Source organism: Augochlora pura, chromosome 5 (genome assembly GCF_028453695.1).
Source record: "Augochlora pura isolate Apur16 chromosome 5, APUR_v2.2.1, whole genome shotgun sequence".
NCBI classification, from domain to species: Eukaryota; Metazoa; Arthropoda; class Insecta; order Hymenoptera; family Halictidae; genus Augochlora; species Augochlora pura.
The window spans coordinates 15,162,308-15,175,336 of NC_135776.1; the positions used below are offsets into that span (position 1 = coordinate 15,162,308).

The window sequence follows — 13,029 nt, forward strand, 5'->3', positions numbered from 1 at the left end:
TCAACTTTGTGAAATAACATGCTAACCTGGGACTACAAACGACTTTACCTTTTGAGTTAAGTTGTTCGTATACACACTATAATCGGATACAATATTCACACTTGACGAATTAGTCATATCATTACTTTCCTCGCATGCTATTCGATTCGTGTCTAGATTATTCATAGCGGAATCAGTTAATACGTTGCATTCCACTTGATCTAATGCCACGCTTGTCTGATACCTAGCTAGATTACTTTCACTCCGTGGTAGCTTTTCAAAATTGTTTCCTATGAAGGAGTGTCTGTGCCTGGAATACAAAATAAAAGTAAACGGTCAATTGCAGTCAATTTATTAGCACGCTATCAGAGTACATCGATCGCTTTTTTAGACATATCTATTCACCTATTATTTTGCATTCCAATATTAATACAAGCTGTAAGTAGATCTTCGTCATCCTCATCTCCATCACTGACTTGATCTAAACATTCGGAAGAGGAGTTTATATTTAATGTACAAGGCATGTTACGCGTATCGCCTTTTAGTTCAAATTCCTTACATCCTGAATCGTTAGACGCTTTCAATGCACTGGCCCCATAGGAATTAACTCCGTTCGTGGGGAAATTTTTAGCGTTTTTGCCGAACATTTCATTTTCATTTTCATATTTTTTCTCAGCGTCTATGATAAAAAACGAATTCACATATTTTTTTGTTACAATCACAAGCGTTTATAAAAAACTTCTTTGTAACGTGTAAAAATATTATCCACGATCAAGAATCGATTAAATTACCTGATTTCACGTTCCCCGAACTAGACGCCAAGTTATTACTTTCATCCGAGCGCAAGTTGTCTGACGAGGTTTGCGTGTGCGGCGTTCTCAAACTATTAATTAAAAAAACAATCGTAAATTACTGGAATTCATTTAAATACCGCACAACCATTTGAAAATCTGAATAGGTTTCCGGCAGCTATGTATTTAATACATTGTTTGAACTATACAAACCTCGATGAGATCTTGATCGAATGTCCGTTTTCCTCAACATCGCTCTTAGCCTGCAAGCTAAACTCCTGTTTATCGTTCAGCTTTCTTTGTTCCTGTATCTTCTTCATGGTACATCTTTGCCTATTATCCTCCTGCAGATCGGATGCAGAAGCAGCTCTAGAAGAATTCAACGACGACCCATGTGGTGTTCCCTCGGTGCAATAAGTCTTCAGAGTATCGTCATGAATAAGCTCTTGTTCAGTGGTCGCAAAATAATGAGAATGCTGTTTGTCCTCGTCCAAGCTACGTTCGGCATACCGTAAACTATAATCGGTTGGTTGATCCAAATCAGTCTCGGCGTAATCGCTAAATAAGTTTCCCTCTGTACAATGGCTGACAGTCGGTGAGATGGTTTTCTGTATGGTGTTCATCGGGTTATGCTGATGCAATACTGTTTTGTCGTACATATTGCTGAAGTTGTCGTTGCCAGGAGAGTTGCCGCTGTTGAAGGTCAAGGACGCTGACGTATCGATTTCAGACTTACCGGCGATGTACTCGGTTTTCTGGCAGACGATCAAGTCGGTTTCCTCCGAGACGCTGGACTGACTGCCAGCCTTCGAAGATACACTTTGTGGCAGGTTGTCTTCTACCGATGAGTGCAGCAGGTTCTGCGAACAGGCAGACTCTTGGTCCGGTGCGGAGGACCAGGAGATGGTGGAGTTGGTGCACCGCAATTCCCCTATGTCATTGTAGCCATCCGAGGACTTCAATCTATCGGGGATTGCGTTCTTGTACCTTAGAGTGTACTTCTTCTCGGAGGAGGTCTTGACGTGGTTGTCGCTGGACACCCCGGTGTCAAAGCCGACAGCCGAATGAAGGGACGAAGACTGTTGCTTAATCTGGATGTCCGTGGGAGACAGTCCGTTCAGTACGTGGCGGTTCACTCGCTCGAACATGGTGTCCGAGTGGGTGCTGGTGATAGATCGCATGGAGTCCCTGCTTTCGCTCCTGGCAACCCCGTTGCATTTCGCGTTAGACGTTCCTGGTTGATTGTGCAGATGATAGTTACGCAATGCTCGGGCATTGATCCCAAGAAAGCTGTGGTCCATCTTGAAGATGAACTTGTCATCCTTATTCGTGGGAGACGTGCTTGGCTCGATGTTGTCACAGGTCTCGGCCAGGTTCTGATCTATCTCCTGTTCCAGAGCTCTTTGCCTGCGAGCGACCAATGTGGGCAACGTTGGAAGGCCTAGCCCACGGGCAGTCGAATCTAGATGGACAAGGTTGTTACAACCAGGACGAGCGCTCAGCAAATTCTTCAAAGCCGCGCTTGAGCCCATAGAGATCATTTTGTGCTTGGAATGGATCAGACTGCGGAGCATAGGCACTGCACCCAGGTCCCACAGCAGTCTCTGATCTTGCGGACATCTGGCCGAGAGGTTCCACAGCGCTCCGCACGCATTACTGACTACAGTCAAGCTAGGTGACCGTAACTGTTGCAATAAAACTTGGAGACATCCTCTCTCTCTGACGATGGCTCGATAATCTTCCCTGACGGCGATGTGGCTAGATACGTTCCTTAGTATACCGCCCGCGTTTTCCACTATCGCCAGAGTTTTGGACGGTGCTTTGTAGCTCAGCATGTCCACTAAGAAAGCAAGCGCGCCCTCCACGACGCAAATGTCGATTTTATTTGTACTACAGTGCGCAGAGAGGTTCCAGAGCGCAGAGAGGATAGACTTCAAAGTCGATTCTTTTCTGCCCTCCATCGCGGCCTTCATCAGACCAGTCACGGCACCCACTTCCCTCAAAGTTTGTTTGCTGCTGGTGTCCGCCCGCCACGATAGATTTCTTAAGACACTGGCGGTCACCTGTCTTAGATCATCGCTGGGACTTCGTAGCTGCGAGACCAACGCCTTCATAAACTCGCGAAACGAGCAGAGCAACGCCTTGTTGTTGCCATCACCAAACGTAAGGTTCGTCAACGCCATTCCGGCGTACCTACGCAGGGTGATGCAGTTCTGGTCATCGCACTCGCTGCCGTGGGCCATGTGGTCCATCTCAATCAACTCGGCTACCGCGTGCAGTCCTCCGAGCTGACACATGGCGTGACGATGGGCTTCATCGAAAGAGAGTTTCATCAGCGCTGCTATGGTGGGTCCTGGATGTCTCTCCAGGTCGTCGGGAACCTGTCCCGACTCCAAAGATGATCGCAGAGCCTGACAGTAGTCTCTTAGCTGCTCCAGAAACCGAAGTACCCTGGCCTCGCGACGCCCAGCCCGCTCGTCGCTTTTCGCGTGAACTATATTGTGTAGAGCCCTGGAAGCCCTTTCCCTGGTTTCCAGGTCTTGTCTCGGGGCGTGAATTAACTGCACCAGCAGAGGCAGACAACCAGACTGTCTCATGATCAAACAATTGTCCGTCGAATTACTCATTGTGAGTAGAGTCGCACTCATGTCTTCGCCACCTTCTGTACTGCCCAGCATTCCCAGCAGGTTATATACTACGTCCACTTTTGCTCCCAACCTTCTATCGCCCTGGACCTCGGAGGAACAGCCAAGAGTACCGCCGGAATTCGATGAGAAGCTCATCACGCTGGCTATATCCTGCGGAACAAGTTGAATGTTACCAGATTGGCTCCAATGATTTCATAGGTGCTTTCAAGTGCAATGTAAAATTTATCAATAATGCGTATACAAAACAATTGCTCAATTATTAACAAAGTTTATAGAGAAATAGTTGGATACGTATTTGTTTAAACAATTAGAAGACTCACGTTATGTACAGTAGTCGACGTGCTTTGCTGAGTGGAGAAACCCATTTGCTGACTGGCCCAGAGATCCCTTCTGATGGGCCAGGTTCCTCTGTAAGAAGACGGCACCCTGTGACCTTGCAAGGACGTGTCTGGTTTGCTGTCTTCCTCGCTGCTGCCACCCTCATTGTAGTGTCTACTTCTTCGCGAATAAATCTGACCAATAGAAAGATTGAATTACTCATACATCTTTAAAAATCACCTTGAACTAGATCTTGGTTCTTTAACGCATAAATCATCGTGCCAATGGAAGGGACGAAGCCAGGTCGATGCCAGAAATCAACAAAATAGGAACAATCTAATAAAAGTTGCATCTCTCGCTATTCGGACAACAAAAAGAAGCTCGGTTAGCGACAATCGAACCGAACAATGGCCAGGATCCTCTCAATACAGATTCTCCGATAATAAAAAGCCAATTCAGATTTCCCGAGGACGCGGATGAAGAGGAAAGGAGAGAGAGAGAGAGAGGGGGGGGGGGGGGGGCAGAAGCAATCCAAGGTTACTTCCAATACACTCAACCGAAAATAAATGCTGTTCCATCAGCGAGGAAGAAAAACGTTCTGACCTCGCGAGGGCTGATCCTGGCGAAGGAAGGTGCACAATAAATTCTTTGCGGTACGATTTTCGGTGGTAGGGTGAGTTAAAGGGCGACGAAAGAGAAAGGAGAAGAGATAAGGCGACAGAGAGATAGAGAGATAGAGAGAGAGAGAGAGAGAAGAAGAGAGGGAATGCACGGCGGTACGTGTGCGTAAACGTGTACAACGGAGAAAGATAGAATGAGCTCTCTCCGTAAAATCAATACGCTGGCTACGTTGGCGGAGAGAAGTGTATATAGCGGAGGCTCGTGTGGTGGCACAAGCACGAGGCAATATACCAGTGGTATTCAACCGTTCCTCTTGCGCCAGAACACGTCCTGCTGGAATCAGTGGGGAAAAACGAAAATGAATCGTCTGGGAACATAACGCGGTCGATCTATCCGCTATGCAACTAGGAGAGCCAGTTTGCATCGACTAAACGATGGAATTAATGCGCGTTTCATTGCCAATTACATAACTATGCAGCATTGCTCCGCTGCAACACTTGTCCACCCTCGAAACTCCTGATCGAAAACAGATCGACGTTCCCGTAAACAGAGACCGTTGCTGCACTTCATCCGCGGATTCTACAACTAATTGATTCTACCTAGGCCGACCTTGCGTAATCGTATCACGGGGTGAATCAGATTTATATGGGTTGCTTGCGAGATTCGTCGACGAAATTCGTTAAACGATGCACCGATTTCACGAGATTGTGTTTCGTTGCGCAACGGATCTTGAACGGAACCTCCCCGTTGTTGACACTTGCAGCGTACACTCTGTGAAACCACCGAGGGACACTACTAAACCCAGGTCGATTTTCCGAAACTGTTCTGCTCCATTTGTCTAGAGGTCTTGTCGACGAGCTCGGGGGAATGCAGTGAAGCAGTCCGAGGAAAACTAGCTAGCGCACCGATCAATTTAGGCCAGCGAAGGGAATCGTGAAGGAAGCCGAGCGGAGGGAGGACAGGTGAGGACAAGGACTGTGATTAGGATTGATGATCGAGTTTCGAGGGTAGCCGGAGAATTACCTCGGGGCTCGGCGTGGACGACCTTCGTTCGTCCTCCTCCTTGACTTCCGGCTCCATGGCATCCTCTTTGCTGGTCTCAGCGATCACGGAGCCTAGGTAGAACCTTGGCCTGGGGCTGACGACGGCATTGACGGACGACGACGAGGCAGGGGAGGATGTTGCCGTTCTCAGAGCGTTCTTCGACGCAGAGCATCTCGCGGATGTCGCCGCCGATGCGACGACTACGGGGTTGTACGCTGCGCCGTCCAACGACGACTCCAGCTCGTGCGCCGCGACGCCGACCAGGGGCGTAGGTATCTCGACGCCGTGGGGGCGCCGTTGGCCCCTCCAGAAGCCGACACCTTCCACGCCGACGCCTACCGGCCCGTGGGGAACGCGACAACACTCTTCCGGGAGCAATCTTTCTGCTCTCTTGTGGCTCGGTTCTGCGTCCTCCTGAAATAAAACGAGTTGCTGTTGGAGACGGGTGCTATTTTCTTTTAGGGTAAGGCGATCTCTACGATGAAAGAACACAACACCCCTCACTGACTAAACGTCTCCCGTATTTCGTGGAACATTATTGTGTTACTGATACATGTATAGAACGAAATTATTGTCCGAGAGCAAATACAATTTCACGTTCTAAGAATCAACTTTAGCACATTGATTTGAATGATTATTTAAATAAGAAATTACTTTGTTATTTGGAAGTTTAAATATTTGACAAAAATAAGTACTTATTGTACCCTATAATAATAATAATAATAATAATAATAATAATAATAATAATAATAGTAGTAGTTTCCAAACAACGAGTTCGGAATGTACGAACCCATAGATTCAATTTAATATTATACTTCAAATTGTTTTAGTAATAGTCACTATTCTAAAAATCTCCCAGTGCAACTTTATAATCCCAGGAAACAGGATACCATTTCAGGGTTAATCTCTTCAACCAGTCGCGAGAAGTTCAAGTTCTCGAGTACCCACATAACAACTTTCCGTCTGCAACTCTCAGAACACGATCTCCTCACCATTATTGTTCAAAGCAAAAGCTATCGACGCGTTAAAGTTGGCAAATCGGTTTTTGAAAACTCTATCGAGCCGGACACGTGCTGAAGAAATTCAAGAGTTTTCGCTACTAAAATCAACTTCAGTAATTAAATTGACATTTATTAAGTTGTTAAAGGTAAATTTCAAACTCTCTTTTACCAATCTTCCTTAAAAAAAAAAATAGGAGAAAGAAAAAAAGAGTTCTGAAGCCAGTTGCCAGCTGCGAGCCAATGATCCACAAAGATCAGTTATTGTGCCTCATTTATTGTTACACAGCATTCATGTCATTTTGCATTATAATAAAAATGAATGCTACAGAATGAACTACTTAAATTCAAAGTAAAACGAAAAATTCAAGTAAACTATCTTGCTGAATTAATAAATGATTTAAATAAATATGTAACTTGCTACACCCTACGGTAAGTGGATCCGCTACCCTAGAATTTGAACAGTGTTCCTTCTCGTTCGCGTGCGAATTCCGCAGCAGAATCGAGGCCTCAAGAATGTCTAGGACTTCTTTCGAATCGATTCGAGTTTCGCGGGACGTCTCTCGTCCGGTCAGGATCGCAAGGACGACCTTTCGTTTCACGGCGGGTTAATTGGTTGTTGCACGCAGCTCGCGAGAGCGTGCCGTCGCATGCGGGCTGCTTAACGAGGCGGCATTAAAGCCGCGATCATGCTGTAACGGCGACCGGGAAGCATCGGTGAACGACGTCCGTGAACCTAGGAGAGAAAGTGCAGAAAACCGATGGATTCGCAGCGGTTTTAGGAGCAGCCGTATTCAAACGTTGTTCCTTTCTCCGACGTTGTTTGTTTTACTGCGCCGAAAGAGCGCCTCGGCGAACGCCTGCTCGACTGGAATTCGTCGAGATGGAAAGAAATGTACGAGACGATGCTACTTCAACATTCGAACGGTGGACCTTTTTCACAAGTGTACAGTCATCGACACAAGGCTGGAGAAAACTTGAACTAATTTCTTCTATACAAAGTTAAGGAGAAATACCAGTAATTTCAACACTATTAGCTGCAATACCATTACTTTAAATACCATTCTGCGAAATACTATTTCTCTATATTTCAAAATAAATATTTTCTTCAGCTCCTGGTGTCAACGTGACTTTACGGAGGGGAATTTCCTCCGTACAACAGCCTCGCACACTTCTTTCGAGTCTCTCGCATCAAGAGCTGCTAAATAATACGAGCAACGCATTAAACAACAAAACGATCTCGCGTGGCAGATGAAAACCGTACATGAATAATAATTGTAACGGCTAGCATGTTCTGAGGTGAGTTGCTGCAATTCAATTTTCTGTTATCTGATCCGAAGCCGCACTCGAGACCTGGAACATCGAGTGGCTACGAGAAACGTGTTAATCGTATTGTTAAGTGAATAACCATTAATCGCGCGCATCTAGCCAGCGGTAAAAAAGAAAAAAAAAAGAGAAAACTTGAGCGGCTGGGTCCGGAGCGGGTCGGCGTTAACGAGAGACGCGCGCGCGCGGCCCGTTGAAAACTCTGCATCTGTTCGAATGCATAATTAAAGGAATCGCGGATCAACGGAGCAGGCATTGTTGCTGCTTATCCGCCACTTTCACCCGGTTTTCTCTGGCGAATACGCGAACCGCGGGAACCACGCGAGACAGGAGAAGAACCGGCTGCTCGTTGCTTTCGGAATAATTGTCTTGGAATGCATTTGAATCGCAACGAGCCGACTGCGTTCGAAAATCGTGGCCAAGGTTGATCAAGTAAGTGGAACATCCAGCACTCGTCCCAACTGTTTGCCGGGAAGGTATTGCTTAGGTATTCGAGTACTTGACAAAACTTCAATAAATCGACTTAAATTATTTCTTTCATTCGATCAATGTTATTAATTTAAATAAAACACCGATTATTCTGACCACTACGCTACGTTTTAATTAATTTGTTACGATACTCGGCTGGCTAAAATGTCTGGTTCGTTTCTACTTTTCCGTAAAGGCTTTCCAGGCTCGTTCAATGTTCCGATGAAACGAAACGGGAACACGGTAATTCGTGATCGAGTGTAATCCCTAGTTACACGGTGTATTATTCAATTCGTAGTTGCATATTAAGCGACGCGCTAATTCTCTACCGGGAAGTTGAATCATTCTTAATTGCCCCGTGATTCATCCTACGCTCGGATGGCTCGCTCAGTTTCTTATTGTCCTTCTATTATTTATTCAAATTTCTCGGCCGCGGCCGATGTTCTTGATACCACCAGTAATAATACACGAGGCCAGAAAGTCTTATTACGGACAATAGCTGATTCGTTTCTACGTTCAGCGTCTTATTTCTTTCTTGTCTAAAGCAGACTGCTTTTAAAAAATTGCTCGATGAAAGACAGTCGCATACCACAATTTTATAATTTGAATGGAGAGCACATTGAAAGTTATTTGAAATGATGTATAAAATAAGCAGTAAAGAACGATTGTCAAAGAAGCTGAGAAATTTTGTTTATTGTTACTTCTTTAATCGGATGTTGGGTCCGTTTTCCAATGAGAAATCGACAAGAATCGAATTCTTTGATTGTGGAACGACCCGTCAGCGTCCGGCGAGAGCTGTGATAAAACAATCAACTCGCGGAACGCGCTGCTTTCTCGCCGAACAGGTGAAAAACGTGTGAAACCGACGTTTAGGATTACGAATCGATCGGCGAGAGACCTTCTTGTTTAGGAAACGGTCCCGAGCAAAAAGCGAACGATACACCGGCAAGCAACGGTGCTATTATTTATTTAGCTTTCACCAGTGAGCTTCGTTCCTTTTCTCCGTGGCCGTGGGGCCAGCTCGTTATCCGACGATCGGGCGCCGCCGTTCGGGAGATAACCGCGTGCCTCTATCATAGAAAAGCGTGTACAAAAGAGAGGTTTCGTCACGGAGCGTGTCTGTGACGAGCGGAATAAGCGATCGGGGCGGACCGCGTTTATCGCGGATAGACAGCTGTTTTTACGGCCGGACCCGACCGGCGAAAACACGTAAGCCCCGTGTACACACGGCCGTAAATCGGATTCCGAGTGTATCTTACGCGAACCGGGAACGTCCATCTGGATGAATAGGGAATCAAGATAAGAGAATTGTGTTAAAGAGCAACGGGAAAAGCCTCGTGAACGCGAAATGCTAATTGAATCGGCGCGGCGGTTGTAACGCCTTAACGACAGGCTCGTTACCATCGAAATTTACATTCGCCGCTTCGGAATTTGAATTCATCGGTTAACGATTCCCACCTTGTATCAATGCGTCGGATAACATTCTATCTAACAATACGAGCTTTCTATTTCACATCGATCCTCGTCAGGTCGGAAAATGTGTGTCGCCGTTCACGACCAAAAACGTTAATTTAATCGACGTGATATTGGGTCATCGGTCCTCGCCGCGCTCGATGCCATATGCTCGGGAAATCTGAGAGCACGGCGTCATTCTTCACACAATTTCGCATACTTCTACAGCGGTCGATTAGCAGTCAGATCGTTCGCGTCGCTGCAATTTATTACTATAGCTTCCTTCCGAGAGAGATTATCATCAAACTTCAGTCTGAACTACTGAATTTAATTACCGCGTATGAGAAGGAACGGAATCAGAAAAAGAGGCGCCGAAAGGAATCGTGAAATTTCATCTTGGCACAGTGGAAAGAAAACAGCAAAAATCGCCGGACACTGAAAATTGAAGCGGCGAAAGGAAGCTTTTGATCAAATCTCTCGGAGCGATAAGAGACCGGGAAAAATTCTGGAAAGTGCATGAACATCTCCACCGTCTGCGGACCTCCGTGAATTCTTTATCTTGAGATCTCTCCGACCTGCCGTAATCGTGCTTATCGCATTCTATTAATAAGTTATTATATCTCGTTGAGTCAGACGTTCAGGTTGCGATCGTTCGATCGCGGAATTACGAAACCCCGGTATTATCTCTTTCGCTGCACAATCGTCGGAACAGCTTTTCCGGGAACCCTCGATTTTTTCTGTCTCGGCGAGCTTCGATTTTTTCTGTCTCGATGGCTCCGATAATAGGAGAAGGTTCCACGGTAGCCAGGGAACGTTCCGACGACGAACGTGCGGTGTTCTGGCCAGCATACGTGCGGCGCGTGACTGAAATACGCTTCCTTGCTCGGTCGTGTCAAAAATAAAGATACAGCTCGCAGGGGGGCTCGATTTCGATGGCACCGGAATCGACGGTGTGTGTACAGTGTGGACCGTAGTGTAGAGGAAAAACGGCGACCGCAGTGCTGGCAAAGAAATCGGTCGAAAATTTCGCACGTTCTCCGCCAGCCGCACACGGTTGCGGCGAGGTCGGTGGGTCATTGGTACAGCTCCAAGTGCACTGCAGATTTCATGCAAAATCCCACGATTATCGTCTCGGTTCCAAACAGTGGATACATTAACACATTATCCCGACGGCGATGATTTTATAACATTACAGACTCTACAAATTACAGCGCATTCCGTGCGTTTAGCATTATACACGACTTTTCAGCTCTCGTCTCATTCGGTGAATTAGTTTAAGCGTACAGAGTTTTCGAAGCGTTCAACAATTCTTTTCCTTAATTATAAAAGCCGGGGAAACGATGGAACATGTTATGCATTAGTTCGGCGCAAGATTAATGGCCGAATGCTTTCGCTTTGAGTTCCAGAAATGATTTCTCTAATTAATGTCTTCGTGTTGCTTGTTATATGGCTTGAAATCATTTTTCCAATGCTCGATGAGCAATACGATTTATTAGAAGAATTATTTGTAAAATGCAATTGAAAGAATTCGATTATTGCATTCGTACTTAGCTGATTTACTACACATCCAATTCGTGGCTTTATGGTTTAGAATTTTACCAAATACAAGCAGACTAATCTTGCGCGATGGAATTGCCGTTGGTTCGAAATTTTTCGATTAATTTCAATGAAAAATATTCCCACGTTCAAAGTATCCACGTATAATAAATTAGTATCGCGCGGCTCGAGGAAACGTCGCAGGAATATTTGACGAGTTAACAGGAAAAATGCAATACTCTCAGGCAGAAACTATTCGAACCCTTTTCATTCTACCATCAAACAGTTTCCGGTATTATTAAAACTGTAGGAAATATTTTTGCTTTGTCCACGGTGGCGCATACTCTGTATGAAAACCAACCGAGCCTCGGATATTACGTTTGCAAAGTTCTCTGCTATTTCGTTCCTGTTTCTGATGCTGGGAATTGGATGAGGCCAATCCCGCGCTGTTTCCTGACATAATAAAACGTGAAATTATATAAGCAGAACCGTCTGACGGACTTGATTGAACATCTTCAGCGATGCTTCTCAAAGCACCCGTTTGTCTCTACGTTTCGTTTCAATTTCATATTGAAGCTCAACGAGCGCGTAACGCGAGTGCATCGTTTGTTCCACATATGGTCACCGTTATTCTGCTTTGTTTAAAAAGAAACGAACGCGACCTGTTATTATTCTTCATACGTGACCGGTGAGAGCTTGATAAACGATCATTTTGTTAAAACTTTAAAGTCCAATCAATGGGTTTGCTAAATTCGTTGTAATAAATTTTACGCGCGGATATTTATGTTTAATATCCGTGCTAAATTTCGTGAGAGATACTTTCGATCAAATTCTAGCCCGTGAAATTTGGCGAACGATAAATATCACGAAGCGTATAATTCGCGGAAGCGTCAGAATTGTTCAGTAATTTCATCGAAACTCGTCAGAAGCAAGATTTTAATAAAAACAGAACGCGGGAAACGATTCGGCACGTGGAAATTATTGAAAAATATCTTTCGACGTTGGAAAATATGTCGAGTAGATTAGAAAGCAAATATACAGAGGGATTCGAAATAGTTCGATGATTTCGTTTCAACGATCTCGAACGCTAAGTCGCGTCCTCAAGACGGAATTGTGTATACGACGAGTGTTCTCTTCTTCGGCCTATTTCGACCCAATTGGAAGAAATAAAACGACAAAGCGAGCGCATTGTGACGAAACCGGTGGCATCGTGAGAAGCAATCAAGAGCCCACGCGAAGCCGAGTTCAACCATTTTAACAGACGGTGTCTTGATGAACAGGTTCTATTCCAATACCCGCTTAATTTTACCCGACGCTGAAAAATTTATGGCTACGAGTCATGCGACCAACGTCTGCTTAACATTCGCGCGATCAGCGATCCTTACGATTCTTAAATGCAAAGATAATTCTTTGCAAAGTGATAAAGTACCTCTTCCTAAAATAATAAAACATTCTTTGCAAAGTGATAAAACAACCTTTGTAAAGTAATAAAACAGTTCTTCGCCCCAATTCGGTGTAATACTTTGCGTCACGCAGAACTTGCCGCCTTGTCCGAATTCGGGAAGAAATATCAACGGTCTCATTTAAAAATCCCTCTGCACGATTGTTTTCAATTAAAAAATGTACCCCTTGAGAACATACTAAATTGTTCTAAAGCTTCAAAAAAACGAAAAACCGCATAGTATTCCTTAACAATAAAATCTGGGAGCAACGCGACTTATTTGAAAAGTTCCGAATCACTTCGTAATCGGTCTGCTAAATCCTTCTCGTTCGTTTCCGCGGTGCACCCGGTATATCGTCTTGACTACCATAAAACTGCCGTTTGAAGGAAGCAAATAATGAAAACCA

At 45.1% G+C, this 13,029-nt stretch overlaps 1 protein-coding gene across 6 annotated transcripts in view; it reads right to left on the bottom strand.

Moving 5' to 3' along the window:
* Positions 1-13,029, bottom strand: part of LOC144469657 (uncharacterized) — a 50,250-nt gene that overhangs the window by 5,902 nt on the left and 31,319 nt on the right. For 4 of the 6 annotated variants that reach the window (XM_078180155.1, XM_078180158.1, XM_078180154.1 and 1 more), the window contains 6 exons: positions 5,381-5,815; positions 3,739-3,930; positions 984-3,568; positions 771-862; positions 385-658; positions 49-289 (listed from right to left, as the gene is read on the bottom strand). In XM_078180155.1, coding sequence (XP_078036281.1) covers positions 49-289; positions 385-658; positions 771-862; positions 984-3,568; positions 3,739-3,930; positions 5,381-5,815 — 3,819 coding nt within the window. The remainder of the gene's footprint in view (positions 1-48; positions 290-384; positions 659-770; positions 863-983; positions 3,569-3,738; positions 3,931-5,380; positions 5,816-13,029) is intronic. The other 2 variants (XM_078180157.1, XM_078180159.1) reach the window with 1 other exon arrangement.